Source organism: Mchenga conophoros, linkage group LG16, assembly GCF_057382185.1.
Source record: "Mchenga conophoros isolate Kocher_MC1m ecotype Shallow Benthic linkage group LG16, M_conophoros_male_GT1.1, whole genome shotgun sequence".
Classification (NCBI taxonomy): domain Eukaryota; kingdom Metazoa; phylum Chordata; class Actinopteri; order Cichliformes; family Cichlidae; genus Mchenga; species Mchenga conophoros.
Window position 1 is genome coordinate 27,162,450 of NC_140541.1, and position 12,511 is coordinate 27,174,960.

Here is a 12,511-nt window from a genome sequence, read left to right on the forward strand (position 1 = left end):
GTTGAATCAAACTAAATGTAGTAATCTACTAGGACAGTTTGCACCGAAACAATTATCAAACTCTTTTTGATAACAGACAAGGCCAGACCAGGTTAAAGGACTGTCTACCTTGGGGTTTTTGTTTTGCATTCTTGTCTTGGTGAACTGCCCTTGATACAAACCAGGTGAACAGCTGCTGAGTATAATTGGTACCAATGCACTTGCCATTGAAACTTCCAAATGAAACCAAAAATAAATAAATAACTAAAGTAAGCTTCAAAGAAATACTTAAAGAGCACAAACATTAAGCATAAAAAAATTTTTTTTTTTTAAAAAAAGCAAGCACGCACCAATCTAACACAGTCTGGCACAAGCGGTTCATTTTGAAGCCTGTGATCATAGATTAGAACCAATTGAGCTGTCAGACATAATGCTGAAAAGGGGAAGAGCACAAAAGAATGTTGCTTAGCAACAGAAAACTATTCCTTTCTTGGCACAGGACCAAAGAAATGTATCTGAACAATTTCAAAAGGTATTATTTCTGTGCAGGTTCATGCTGTAAACTCGAGAAAAGGTATAAAAAAGAGGAAAAAACATGGTAAGCCTAGGTATAAATGCTCTGATTGATTTGGACAAAAGATTTTGAATGTTTGCTTAAATGCCAGGAGAAAAAAAGGACCAGTGAGAGAGAAAAAAAAAAAAAAAAAAACATTAGCTATTGATAAGTGTCTGCTTTTTCTGACCTTCTGGGCAGTTTCCTCCAGCTTTTCTTTATTGGCACACAGACCAGAGCCCAGACCCCCCAGAGCGTAGGCCGATCGCAACATCACCGGGTAGCCTATCTGCTCTGCTGCTCGTAATGCATCAGACACCTGAAGGATGCACATAAATGTTACGCTTCCCATAACAAAAACTGTTGATACGGGCTTTAAACCACTATAGAACTATTACAAACACAAGACCTCCAATATAAGTAATGTCAATGACTTCTTTTTTTTAACACTAACAAAATGCTGGAATCAAGAAATTAGTGGTAGACTACAAGCTGACAGGATATTTTAGTATCTTCTATACGTAGTTACCAAACGTATCGCTCAAGAACACTTTTTTCGGCAACTGGACATGGGTCCTTACCGACTCAACAGCAATACTAGGTGCAATTTTCTCATTGATCTCCATTAGTTTGTCAGCAAAAAGCTGCCTGTCCTCTGTTGCCATTATGGACTCCACAGGGGTTCCAAGGACTTTCACCCCATACTGGTCCAAGATCCCACGCTGGAATAACTCTACCCCTGAAAACAAATTAAAGATGCATGGTTAAACACACACACACACAAAAAAAAAAAAGATATGTCTAAATAAATTACACACATATGTATATATAACACATTTATATTATATCTATTATATATGTTTTACCTTTTTAAGGTAAAAGATTTTTAATATAATATAAAATATATAATACAAAAGGTTTTTAATATAATAGAAGACTTAGACGTAACATTTGAACTGAATTTCAAAGGGACACATTTGCATTTTTCATTCCCTTTGGTCAGTTACACGTACTAATCAAGCAACTGTGCACATCTTACCACAGTTGAGTGCAGTTTGTCCACCCATCGAGAGCAGGATGCCGTCTGGACGCTCTGTCTTGATGACCTCGGTTACAAATTCTGGCGTGACAGGCAGGAAGTAGACTGAGTCAGCCTGCTTGGAGCCCACTTCATTGGTCTGAACGGAGGCTATGTTTGGATTCATGAGCACAGTCTTCAGGTTTTCCTCCTGTATGACCGCAAGGGAAATTATTAAAAGCAAACTCACCCATGACAAAAAGTCTTCAGGGACACTTTTACATCATGTCTGACATTTTAGATGTTCTAAAGTGTTTTCCAGGCCTGTCACATATCTCAGATACAAGAGGCAAGTGTTACTAACAACATTAGCAGCTCTGCTCAATTCTGTGCCCCAATTCAAATGCTAAATAGAATTCAGTCCTCATTAATTTTATCATTGTCATATTGCTGTCATTTATATTTTATTATACCAAACTTTATATTAAAAAAATGATTCCCTCTATTTTTCATAAAAGTCCATTCAAAAATTGGAACATGGGGCCCAGAGATAGTGACAAATTACAGTAAAAGCAAACACCTAAGACACAGCACAACAGCATCAATGCAATTTGGCATTTATTTTTCAAGTCTCTGGAATGCTACAGAGGGAAGGAAAATCATTCCTTTAAAAGATATTCCTTTTACAGGCTGACCTCTAACAGGTTGGTCAAAATGTCCTGTGGCCATTTAATTGGGTTAAGATCTACTGACTGCAAATATCACAGCATGAAATTCATATTGCTGTGCCCTATGTCATCATAGAAGAGAATAAAAATGTTACATCCAAGGATAAAGGGGGTCACTCAGGACAACTTTGTTTTCATTTGCAGTGACCATTCCCTGTAATGGATAAGTGGAGCTAACCTATGGCACGAAACGGCCCCCCACAGTATAAGCACGGTGGCACCAAATGCTGTCATTGTTGGGGTCAAGCACTCAGGCCGCCACGGAACTCATCTGGGTATAAACCTTTTTCACGTCTCTGCAGATCACTGCCTGTTGTTTTTGTTTTTTTTAAATTCCACTAATTCCTCAAATATGTTTTATTTCTTGAAGTGAGCGGTTTATGCAGTACTATAGTGTTGGTCCCTATGCAATTATCAAAAAGTCACAGTTATCTAAGGAGGATTTACTGTTTTTTCAATGCATACCAACTATAATGCACAAGAATTGCAGTTATCAAATGTGCTCTGTCCATGAAAAACTCCTTTTACGTTTGCCTTTTTTTTTTTTTTTTTTTTTTTTTTTTTTTTTTTTTTTACAGAGCTTAATCCAAATGCAAGTTTAGTCACAGTTGCCCATTGAGCAGTATTAGCTAGTGAGTCTCCTGCATCTGTGTCCAAATAATGAACCATCTTTCATTATCATTTAAATATTCTCATCTTGCCATATTGATTAAAAAAGAAAATCACAATCAACTGGGCCTGCTCAGCATTTTTAGATCTTAATTAGATAAACTAAAATCCCAGTGTTCCACGTAATTAGGGAAAAAGCTGCCAAGCTCATCGATGAAATAAGCTACAGCATCTTAACTACCCAATATAAGGACAGTATAGCAGAATAAATGACACATTTAAAAGTCCATGAATTAAAATGCAGACAAATTGGATCATCACATCACTTTAAAAAAAAAAAAAAAAAAAACAACAACGTCTGCATCGACTCTCACACATAAAGTCACATGAAACACACTTCTATGCCTTCATTCATAACCATATTAAAGTATTATTAATTGGCTACAGAAATGATTAATTCATCCAGATGCTCTGACCTTCATGGCCTTGATGGCTTGAGATCCAGAGTAGTCAAACTCACCAGCCTGACCAATAGAGAGGCCACCAGAACCCAATACAAGCACCTTTGAAACCTGCGTCGACACAAAAAGGTGTGATTGGCACCATTTAAACAGCAGGTTCCACTAAACAACTGATATAAAAGTCTCTTATGTTCAGAATATTTGAAGTTGAACCTGCTCAACCTGGGTGAAATACTCTACCTGGGCCCTGGGAGGGATCCTGGGTTTTATGGGCATGACTGACGCTATGCTGATATTCTTTCCTTTTTTGATCAGGGACAAAAAGACATCAAAGAGAAACTGTGGGGGAGAAGAAAAAAAAAAAAGCGCCTTATAATCACAGTTTAAGTATTATATTAACGATATTGTTTTTTTTAATGGTCTCCTGTTAATCGTTTTGGAGCCAAACCCCTATATTGGTTAAAACAAAAGGCTAAATTCTGGCTAAAATGTACATGGAATCTGAATTCAATTTAACTAAAGTGACAGATCTTTGAGATCAAGACAAACGTGCTGAATAAATGATCTTCTAATGCAAAAGTGTGCCATTCGTCCATCTATCCATTCGCTTCCGCTTATCCTTTTCAGGGTCGCGGGGGGCGCTGGAGCCTATCCCAGCTGTCATAGGGCGAGAGGCGGGGTACACCCTGGACAGGTCGCCAGTCTGTCGCAGGGCTATGCAACTAACATCACCCTCAGCTTACTTAGATCAGATTCTAAGAACAGTTAAAAGATCTGCACCTGATGACTTCTGAGGTCTGACTGATTATTGCTACCTGGACACCACATCACTTTTCCAAACCATTCACAACATTTACACAAGTACTATTTTAGAATAGAGCTCAAAGTTTTACGCAAGTTCCATTTTGTGAATATACTTTAATTAGCTGGAGTATAGTGTTCAGGTACTTCATGCAGCACCATCAAGTTTTTTTAATTACCTCTGTGTCCGTGGGACCGCCCTTAGCCTCAGGGTGAAACTGGGCTGTAAAAACAGGTTTAGTGCTGTGCATGATCCCCTGGAAATTGTGAAATAAAAATCATGAAATTATGTATATATTAAAAAAAAAAAAGAAAGATACTGTTAGCATTTCGAAAATAAATGCATCTTTCCAAAATATTAGTGTAAACATCATACAGTCCTGTATTTGCTTCAGTTATTGCTGTAAAAGAATTGTTTATTTCTTTATTTTTATAGCCAAAGCCTAGGAAAAAAAGTCCTGTTAAAGACTGAATATTCACACAGACTGAAATATACCTCATTGGTGCCATCATTTGCGTTGATGAAAAGCGGGCCCCACCCTGGGGGCAGGGACTCGCTGTCTATGCCATAACCGTGGTTCTGTGCGGTAATGAAGGCCTGGCCCGTCATCACATTCAACACCGGCTGGTTCTGGCCTCTGGGGACCCACAGAAATGAATAAAACACATCATCTACTTCATTACATTTTCTGTCGGACAGGTTACACTTTAGACTGAAATCTTTATCTGAATGCAGAGCATATACAGCACGCTGTATCATATTTATGATTGGCTGTTAAATTGGTCACCTGTTGCCCATAGGTAGTTTGTATGACTTGGCTCCTGCAGCCAGGGCAGTGATCTGATTGCCCATACAGATCCCAAATACTGGCTGGGGACGATCGCTCTCCAGCACCTTCACAAAATAAATATTATTACAGAAACAATGGTGGAGCTATAAACACAGTTATGAAAAGAAATTGTTGAAACAAATATATTAAATATTATATAGATAGAGCTCTGCAACAATTTTAGTTCCTTGTTAAACCTGCGAATCAATACTCAAGTCTCTCAGTTCACATAAACATTTGTGAAGCATCCTACCTTGTGCACGTTATTGATGAGTGTCTTGGCCAGAGATGGATCTCCTGGTCCATTAGATATGAACAGGCCATCATAGTCTAGACTAAGCAAGTCCTGGTCCCACGGCACTAGGTGGACTTCTGCACCTCGCTGCACAAAAGCACAAATGTAGTTATTTTGTAATCTTCTGAGTATACTTAAAATGTCAAATGAATGTAAAATCAAAGTAGCAGAAGATGACATTTATTTTATCCCCCTAGCTGTAAAAATAACTACAGACAACACCAAATAGACATAATGTCATAATGAGAGCTCTGACATTTATGGTTTATAATCTCCAAACATGTAATGTAGTTTAAAAAAAAAAAAAAAAAAAACTGAAAAATAGAACAAAAAGAAAACAGAGAAGGGTCAACGCTGAGTGTAACGAATAAGAGCAAATCGATGAATACAATGTTATAACCAATCCAATTAAAAGCAAATATCACAAGTCATTAACTTTGAGTACAAACATGATGAAAACCCACTCTCTTACCAATCTCCATGCCACAAACAAATTTTACATTTCTGGAGCTCATTAGGCCCAGATTTACTTTCTCAAAATTTCTAGGTCAGGTTGCAGAAAGCATGTAACAGAGCGCTGACTTTTTTATTCTGCGTTTATGCAGAGGAGGTCATTTGGGGCTAAGTCACAAAAACAAGGTCTCCAAATGGAACGCACACAGTCGAACAAGGATGTTTCACGCAACTCTCACCTTAACCAGCAGTCGAATTATGTTATGTTTAATGCCACAGTCGACAGCCACCACTTTAATTGGGTTGCCTTTTCCAAAAACTTTGACTTCCTGGTGAGTATAGAGGCATGACAAGAAGAGGTTAGTGCCATTTCAAAATATCTAAACAAAAGGAGTTTTTAAATCTGATATTATCGTTAAATTAAAAAAAAGAAAAAAAACTGGCAGTTGTTACCTTGGTTGAAACTTCTGCTACTAAGTTTTTCTGATTGGGGTCAGTTATGTCAACAGGCTGACCATCAAATTCAATCTTCCCCAAAACTGTTCCCTTAAGAGAAACCACAAGCCAAACATATCAGAAACTGACCGACTCATTCATTAAACGTGAAACAGATACAGTCTTTCTAATTGTGGTACCTTATCTCTGATGACTTTGGTCAGCATCCTGGTGTCTATCCCAAACAGTGCAGGAACCTTTTGAGGGTAAGATTTACATTAACAGAAAAGTCATATTCATCATTCACGCATTCTCACAGCTTCTAATTTGCAATCTAACCTTCTCTTCTTGCAGCCATTGACCCAGAGACTTGACAGAGTTCCAGTGGCTGTACTCGTGGCTGTAGTCTTGAACCAGTAGACCAGATACCTAGAGAAACCAAAGCATTGTATGAGCCTTGGAAAAAAAGTCCAATTTAAAACCCCTCCAGTCTATTAACTGCAGTTACACAGTTTTAATAAAAGGGTCAGTCAATAATAATAACCATTCTGACCTGATGCTTCAACCACTTAACCCTAGCTGTAATTAAACAAAAATTCAGTGAAGTAAAAAAAAAAAAAAAGGAAAATGGCCATGAGTGGTCAGTGCCAACTGCAGTGTTAATTCTTTATTTGCCAGAAAATTAAAGCAGCTCTAATATGATTCAACATTAACAGCTGACATTGTTATCAGTGAGAAAACTGTGGTGGATTATATGCAGTTAGGTCCATAAGTATCTGGACAATTTATGGCTTGAAAAGCAAACAGACTGCCTTCTGGCAATCATTTTCATAGCCAAGTGAAGCCGTGCACAAAGCCAAACACATAAAGGATCCAGAGGTGAATTTAGTAGCCATTCACTGAAAATCTCAATATGAAGAACAAAGAGATGCCAAGCCAATTTAAGGAAGCCTTAATGAGGTTGAGATGTATCAAAAACTTTAAGAGTGACCAAAAATAACCATCATTCTTAAAAAGAATGAACACACCACCAGCTCAGCAACACCAGAAAGCTTCAAAAAAATGGAATGAGCACAGAGTTTATTTTTCACTTGATTAAGTAAAACCTTTCACATCTATCCAAGTCAAGAACTCTTTACGCGGTAGCTGTATCACTGTTAAAGTCTACATTCAAGAGATGTCCTCAAGACTGCAAATAAAGCGTTTGCATCAAGTTGCAAACCACTGGTTACACTTAACAGGAAACCCTTCCCATGCTCTTTGGGCAGGTCGGAAAAAACTATTTAGGCAGCTAAAACTTAGCTTGTAACAGAGAGATGGGAAGCGAAAAGTTTGAAGAAGAAAAGAAACAGATCCAATATGTCACATCAGCTGTCAAATATGGTGGAGGGAATGTTATGGGCATGTATTGCTGGAGCGCCTATAATGGATTGGGCCACTAGTTGAATTGGCTGTAATGGATTGGCTATAGCATTTGCTCGTATTAGCGAAATACTTCAAAAGTGATCGGACAGAACTTCTAAGTGCAAATGGATAACGAGCCAAGCATACTGCAGAAGCATCCCAAGACTTTTTCTCAAGACAAAAAAAAGTGACATTTTCCAACTGCAAAGTCACCTGATCTCAACTCAACAGAGCATGCTATTCAGTTATTAAATACAAAACTGAAGGCAGAGAGAGACTCATAAACAAGCAGCAACTGAAGGAGGTTGCAGTAAAAGCCTAACAGAGCATTTCAGGGGAGAAAATGATATTTGTCTGCATTAGTCTGGTGATGCCCATGGGTTCTAAACTTGAGGCAGGCATTGTTTACACAGGATTTCTATCCAATTATTAAAAACAAAAGAATGAGACAAACGCTTGTACAGTCAGATAATTACTCAATGTAGCGGAATATGAAGACATGCTTGTAAGACAAGCCACACCTTAGTTACCTACTTGAATGCGTTCTGACTCTACATGTTTTCTCAGGCCTAGCTCATCCAGTTCCTCTGTATTCGGCACACCATAGTTCCCTACAATAGGATATGTCAGCGTCAGTATTTGACCTCTATAACTTGGGTCAGTCAGGGCCTCGGGATACCTAAAGTAGAAAAAAAACAGAAACATTTTGTAAAGATTTTTATTGAAGTGATTTATTGGTTTTAAAAAAAATGCACTTAAACTCACACTTCTATTTAAAACTATATAAATGTGACTGATGCAGAGGTTATCAAATTAAAAGCAAGTTTCATGTCAGATGTCAATGCCTTTTTGTTTCTTCAAATGTGTACTGGAATTGTTGAAATGTGCCATGCAAAAGAAATAAATAAATAAAAATCTAACAGTGTTATAATTTCAGTCAACATTTCTCCCTCTTACCCCACAAGACCAGTATTGAAGACCAGCTCTCCAGCTACAGAGGCATCATGCCCAAAAGAAATCCCTTTCATCCTGGTGCCATCCTCCAAGACCAGGTGGGCTGTCTGGGCCTGGGAGTTAAAAGTAAAGTTAAAAAAAAAAAAATCATCACACCCCAAAATAATATATTCTCTTTTTATTAAGAGACTTTGGAAGAACCAAAGGAAAGACTTTGAAAAAGATGTGTTGTAGATTTTGAGTTTAGATGCAATGGCAACCAGTGACGCTCTGGGACATCATGCTGAAACTGCAGGCCTGTGTGAATTGTACTGCGAATGCTGAGACAGACAAATCTGTTTTTCTGTTGTGTAGGAGTGAGAGAGTGCATCTGTACACGTGTCTAAGAGAGAGAGAGAGCTGCATAGATTATTAAAGAGGCTGGTGTGATGCACCATGACCTCCAGATAGCAATCAGGAAAACAGTGACCAATATTACTCGTACTCGTCACAGATATAAAAATATTAGCATACCACCGATTTATTCACAGCCTTAAGATCTTTTAAATAAAAAAAAAAGTAATTTCTCAATTAATGCATTTACTTACTAACGTTATTTAGCAAATTAATGCATGTCATTTTAAAAACTAGTACTTTATCTACCACAACCCTGACTCGAAACAAATAAAATTCTCGCCTTTTCCGTGAATGTTGCAATCAGAGATCATCTGAAGCATGACGCAACACTCCTTCTGATTTACACGTTGTGCATAGTTGTGCAGCTGTTTGCCACTTTAGCCGAGACAGGCATGTGAACATCTCACCCACTTACAGCAACTCATTTTACAACTTCTTTTACGAATTGTCACACTAAAATTTCACTTGTCCATGACCGCTCCAAACTGCCTTGAAAAATCAGCCAATTTACTAAAATGTTGCACAATGAAAAACGTCAAGCTCTACCACAAACAACTCAGTGTGTTTTATAGAATATATTCGTGTGTGTATTCGCCGTATGCAAAGCATGCCTGACGCCATTTATTTTAATACACTTGCAGTTTCTACCCCCCCCCCCCCTCATCTGGCACGGATTCCTATTTGCCAGCCACCATGTGGATCAGCTGTTGTTTGTAAACTTCAGCATTTTTTTCCTGAACTTCAAGGGCTGAATAAAGTAAATTACTTTCAGCGAGATCTTTAAAACAGTTCAGTTCTTGGATTTATCGCAGACAACAGTCCTTACCGGTCACACTTCTGTTTTCTTACCTTGACACTAAAAAGTTTTGCAGTGTGAAGTCTCAGGCAGCCCGCGTTCCCCACGTTTCTGCCTAACACGCATCCTTGTCTCAAAGATTTCACAACGCTGACAGCTTGGAGGATTTTTGCCATATTAACCTATAAGCAGACTTTTAGTAAGACGGCGCAGACGTGGTTGAAAAGCTACTCGTTATAACAAATAACTGAGGGAGAAAAAGTGTGAGCGAGATTTAAGCTTTCCCTCGTGTCCACGCCGCAGGATTGCAGTATAAGCAAGTGAGCGCTTGAAACGTTGATGTGGATTCGCCGGTGGGGAATTGTTGAAGCGCGCGGTGTTTAGGGCCTCGGGGAACGCCGAATGAATGTAGAAGTAGCATGTGTTTAAATTTCGACTCACGGGTAAAGTGATCACATCCCAGCACTAGAATGGTTGTGGTTTTCTAAACAGTTGATGCAACAATATTGTTTAACCTGTTGTTGAATTGAAGATGACAGATATCACAATACTGATATTGTGATTTTAAATGTTCAAATATTTATGGACCTAATTGTTTATGCATACGTGCTAATACACAGTTGTCGAACTCCAGGCCTCGAGGGCCGGTGTCCTGCAGGTTTTAGATGTGTCCTTGGTCCAACACATCTGATTTAAATGGCTAAATTACCTCCTCAGCATGTCTTGAAGTTCTCCAGAAGCCTGGTAATGAACTAATCATTTGATTCAAGTGTGTTGACCCAGGGTGAGATCTAAAACCTGCAGGACACCCGCCCTCGAGGCCTGGAGTGTGACACCCCTGTTCTAATACCTCTAATTCCTTCATTTTTATCAAATTGAAAATTCAAAACAATCACTATCACTGCAAATACAAGCTACAACACAGAGGTGTACTTACTGAATGCAAGGAAATCTAAACACACGTGACCTTTGTAACATTCAATTTGGGATCAAGGCCACACCTTACTTACCTAGCTGCACTGTGAGATGTCAAAAATATATATTTTGAATTGACTTTAATTGTTTTGAAAGCATAAAGGAACACTCATTCTTTTCATTCTCTAGTAGAGCCAAACAAAAATAAGGTCCACTGTCTCAATACGAGGGAGGAGGGACACAAAGGATAAAAATATAGTGCACGATTAGCAGGAAGTGTTCAGAAATGTAGCTCTGTAGTGTATCAGCGTGACTTAACCTGTGAACTATATAATCACAGTCACCTGTTGGTTTTCTAATAAGTTGACCTTGGATGTAGCTTTTGTTCTAATCATTTGGCCGTGTTTCAACATTATTATAGAGACTAATGTCAAGCTAAAAACAGGCTTTTGACAATTTTTTTCTTAGATTATGTTTTTAGTTTAAGTTACAATGGAAAAAAACAACAACTGACTTTTTAAAAAATGTCTACACACAAGACATTTGTGATTAAATGCACACCCTGCATTTTAGAACATTAAACGCAGACAGAGCTAAAAGAAAAATGCTTTCCCACTGGGAATAAATGTGCCCACTTATAGCAAACTTTTGTATAGTGCTTTCTGTGCAACAAACTCTATACAACATTTTCTTTGAGGCCAATTGCCTGCAAAAAAAAAGGCAAACTGACCATGGAGTGGCTGCATGGTGGTAGGATTAGAGTGTACTGTGTATTTGCTGATCACTGCAAGACTGGTCCTCTGTGGAGAAGGCTGTCTGACTGCCACTCTGCTGTGTTCAGCAGTCTGAACAAAGTGGGTGTGAGTACTAGAACCTGTTTAGATCAGGAAATACCTCCACACTCCAGAAAATAGACTTGGAACTATAACATGTGCTGTATAGTTAACTTTGTTGCCATGTGCCAGTCTTTAGCATTAAAGAAGTGCTCTGGTGCAATATGTCATTGCATTGTACATATATGCATCATTTCCTGTGCTGAAGCTTATTTTGTTTTTATTTTTATATTTTTTTTAGTTCTGTGCATTTTGTGTAGTTCCTTTCTATTTGATGAAACTGCCCTCCTCTCCCTGCAAACCACAATCATTTCCCCGATCAAAATGAACCTAGTGAGCTCCTTCTGTAGATCTGTGGAACACTGCTGACATCCAGTGGCAGATGTTGTGCAAGAGCTGCGGAGGGATCTTGAGTCACTGAATAGTGTTACAGCAGCTCAGTGAGTGGGTACACTTGATGTGTAGATTTGCAGCTCTCTGTATATGCATAAGTAAAATAACACCTTCGCTCCTACTATGTTGTAAAAGCTTTGACAGCTTTATCGGTAAAACGACAACTAAATTTAAGTCAGAGGACATGTCTTTTTTGATGTAATAAAGGATGTGATGCATAGTCTCTGTTTATACTGCTGTCTAAACCTCACTTAATACCATTACAGCTTTTTTAAACGGTTGATGTTGTAATCCAATGTAGTGAACTTTAACATTTAACAGGGATTTAAAAGGTTGGTTTCATGTTTTTGAGAGCAAATATCCAGCACAAGCTTAGCCATTCAGGTTAATATTGGTTCATTTTCATACAGTTCGGTTTTATTTATATAGCACCAAATCACAACAACAGCCACTTCAAGGGAACTCAAGCTTCTGTCTCTCTATAGTCAGACTGTTTATTTCTGTGATCGTGCTGTAGCTTATGCAGTAGTTTACATTTACAGTACAGTATTATTCTGCATATTAAAATAACACAGAAGAGCATTTCATGTGCATAGAACATTTATTTATGTATCCTTTTAACAACAATAAACGTGAGCTATGCAAGTGCAAATCTTCC

General features: G+C 38.2%; 1 protein-coding gene across 4 annotated transcripts in view; it reads right to left on the reverse strand.

Annotated features, from left to right (window-relative positions):
* The window catches only part of cps1 (carbamoyl-phosphate synthase 1, mitochondrial), a 62,727-nt gene extending 51,887 nt beyond the window's left edge, over nucleotides 1–10,840 (reverse strand). For 2 of the 4 annotated variants that reach the window (XM_085248630.1, XM_085248629.1), the window contains exons 1-16: nucleotides 9,766–10,070; nucleotides 8,524–8,633; nucleotides 8,101–8,245; nucleotides 6,502–6,591; nucleotides 6,363–6,419; nucleotides 6,181–6,273; nucleotides 5,967–6,056; nucleotides 5,233–5,361; nucleotides 4,938–5,044; nucleotides 4,646–4,787; nucleotides 4,329–4,406; nucleotides 3,589–3,687; nucleotides 3,364–3,459; nucleotides 1,572–1,761; nucleotides 1,114–1,271; nucleotides 723–851 (exon numbers count right to left, since the gene is read on the reverse strand). In XM_085248630.1, coding sequence (XP_085104756.1) covers nucleotides 723–851; nucleotides 1,114–1,271; nucleotides 1,572–1,761; nucleotides 3,364–3,459; nucleotides 3,589–3,687; nucleotides 4,329–4,406; nucleotides 4,646–4,787; nucleotides 4,938–5,044; nucleotides 5,233–5,361; nucleotides 5,967–6,056; nucleotides 6,181–6,273; nucleotides 6,363–6,419; nucleotides 6,502–6,591; nucleotides 8,101–8,245; nucleotides 8,524–8,633; nucleotides 9,766–9,888 — 1,836 coding nt within the window. In that variant the 5' untranslated portion in view covers nucleotides 9,889–10,070. The other 2 variants (XM_085248631.1, XM_085248632.1) reach the window with 2 other exon arrangements.
* Between the last annotated feature and the right edge of the window lie 1,671 nt (nucleotides 10,841–12,511).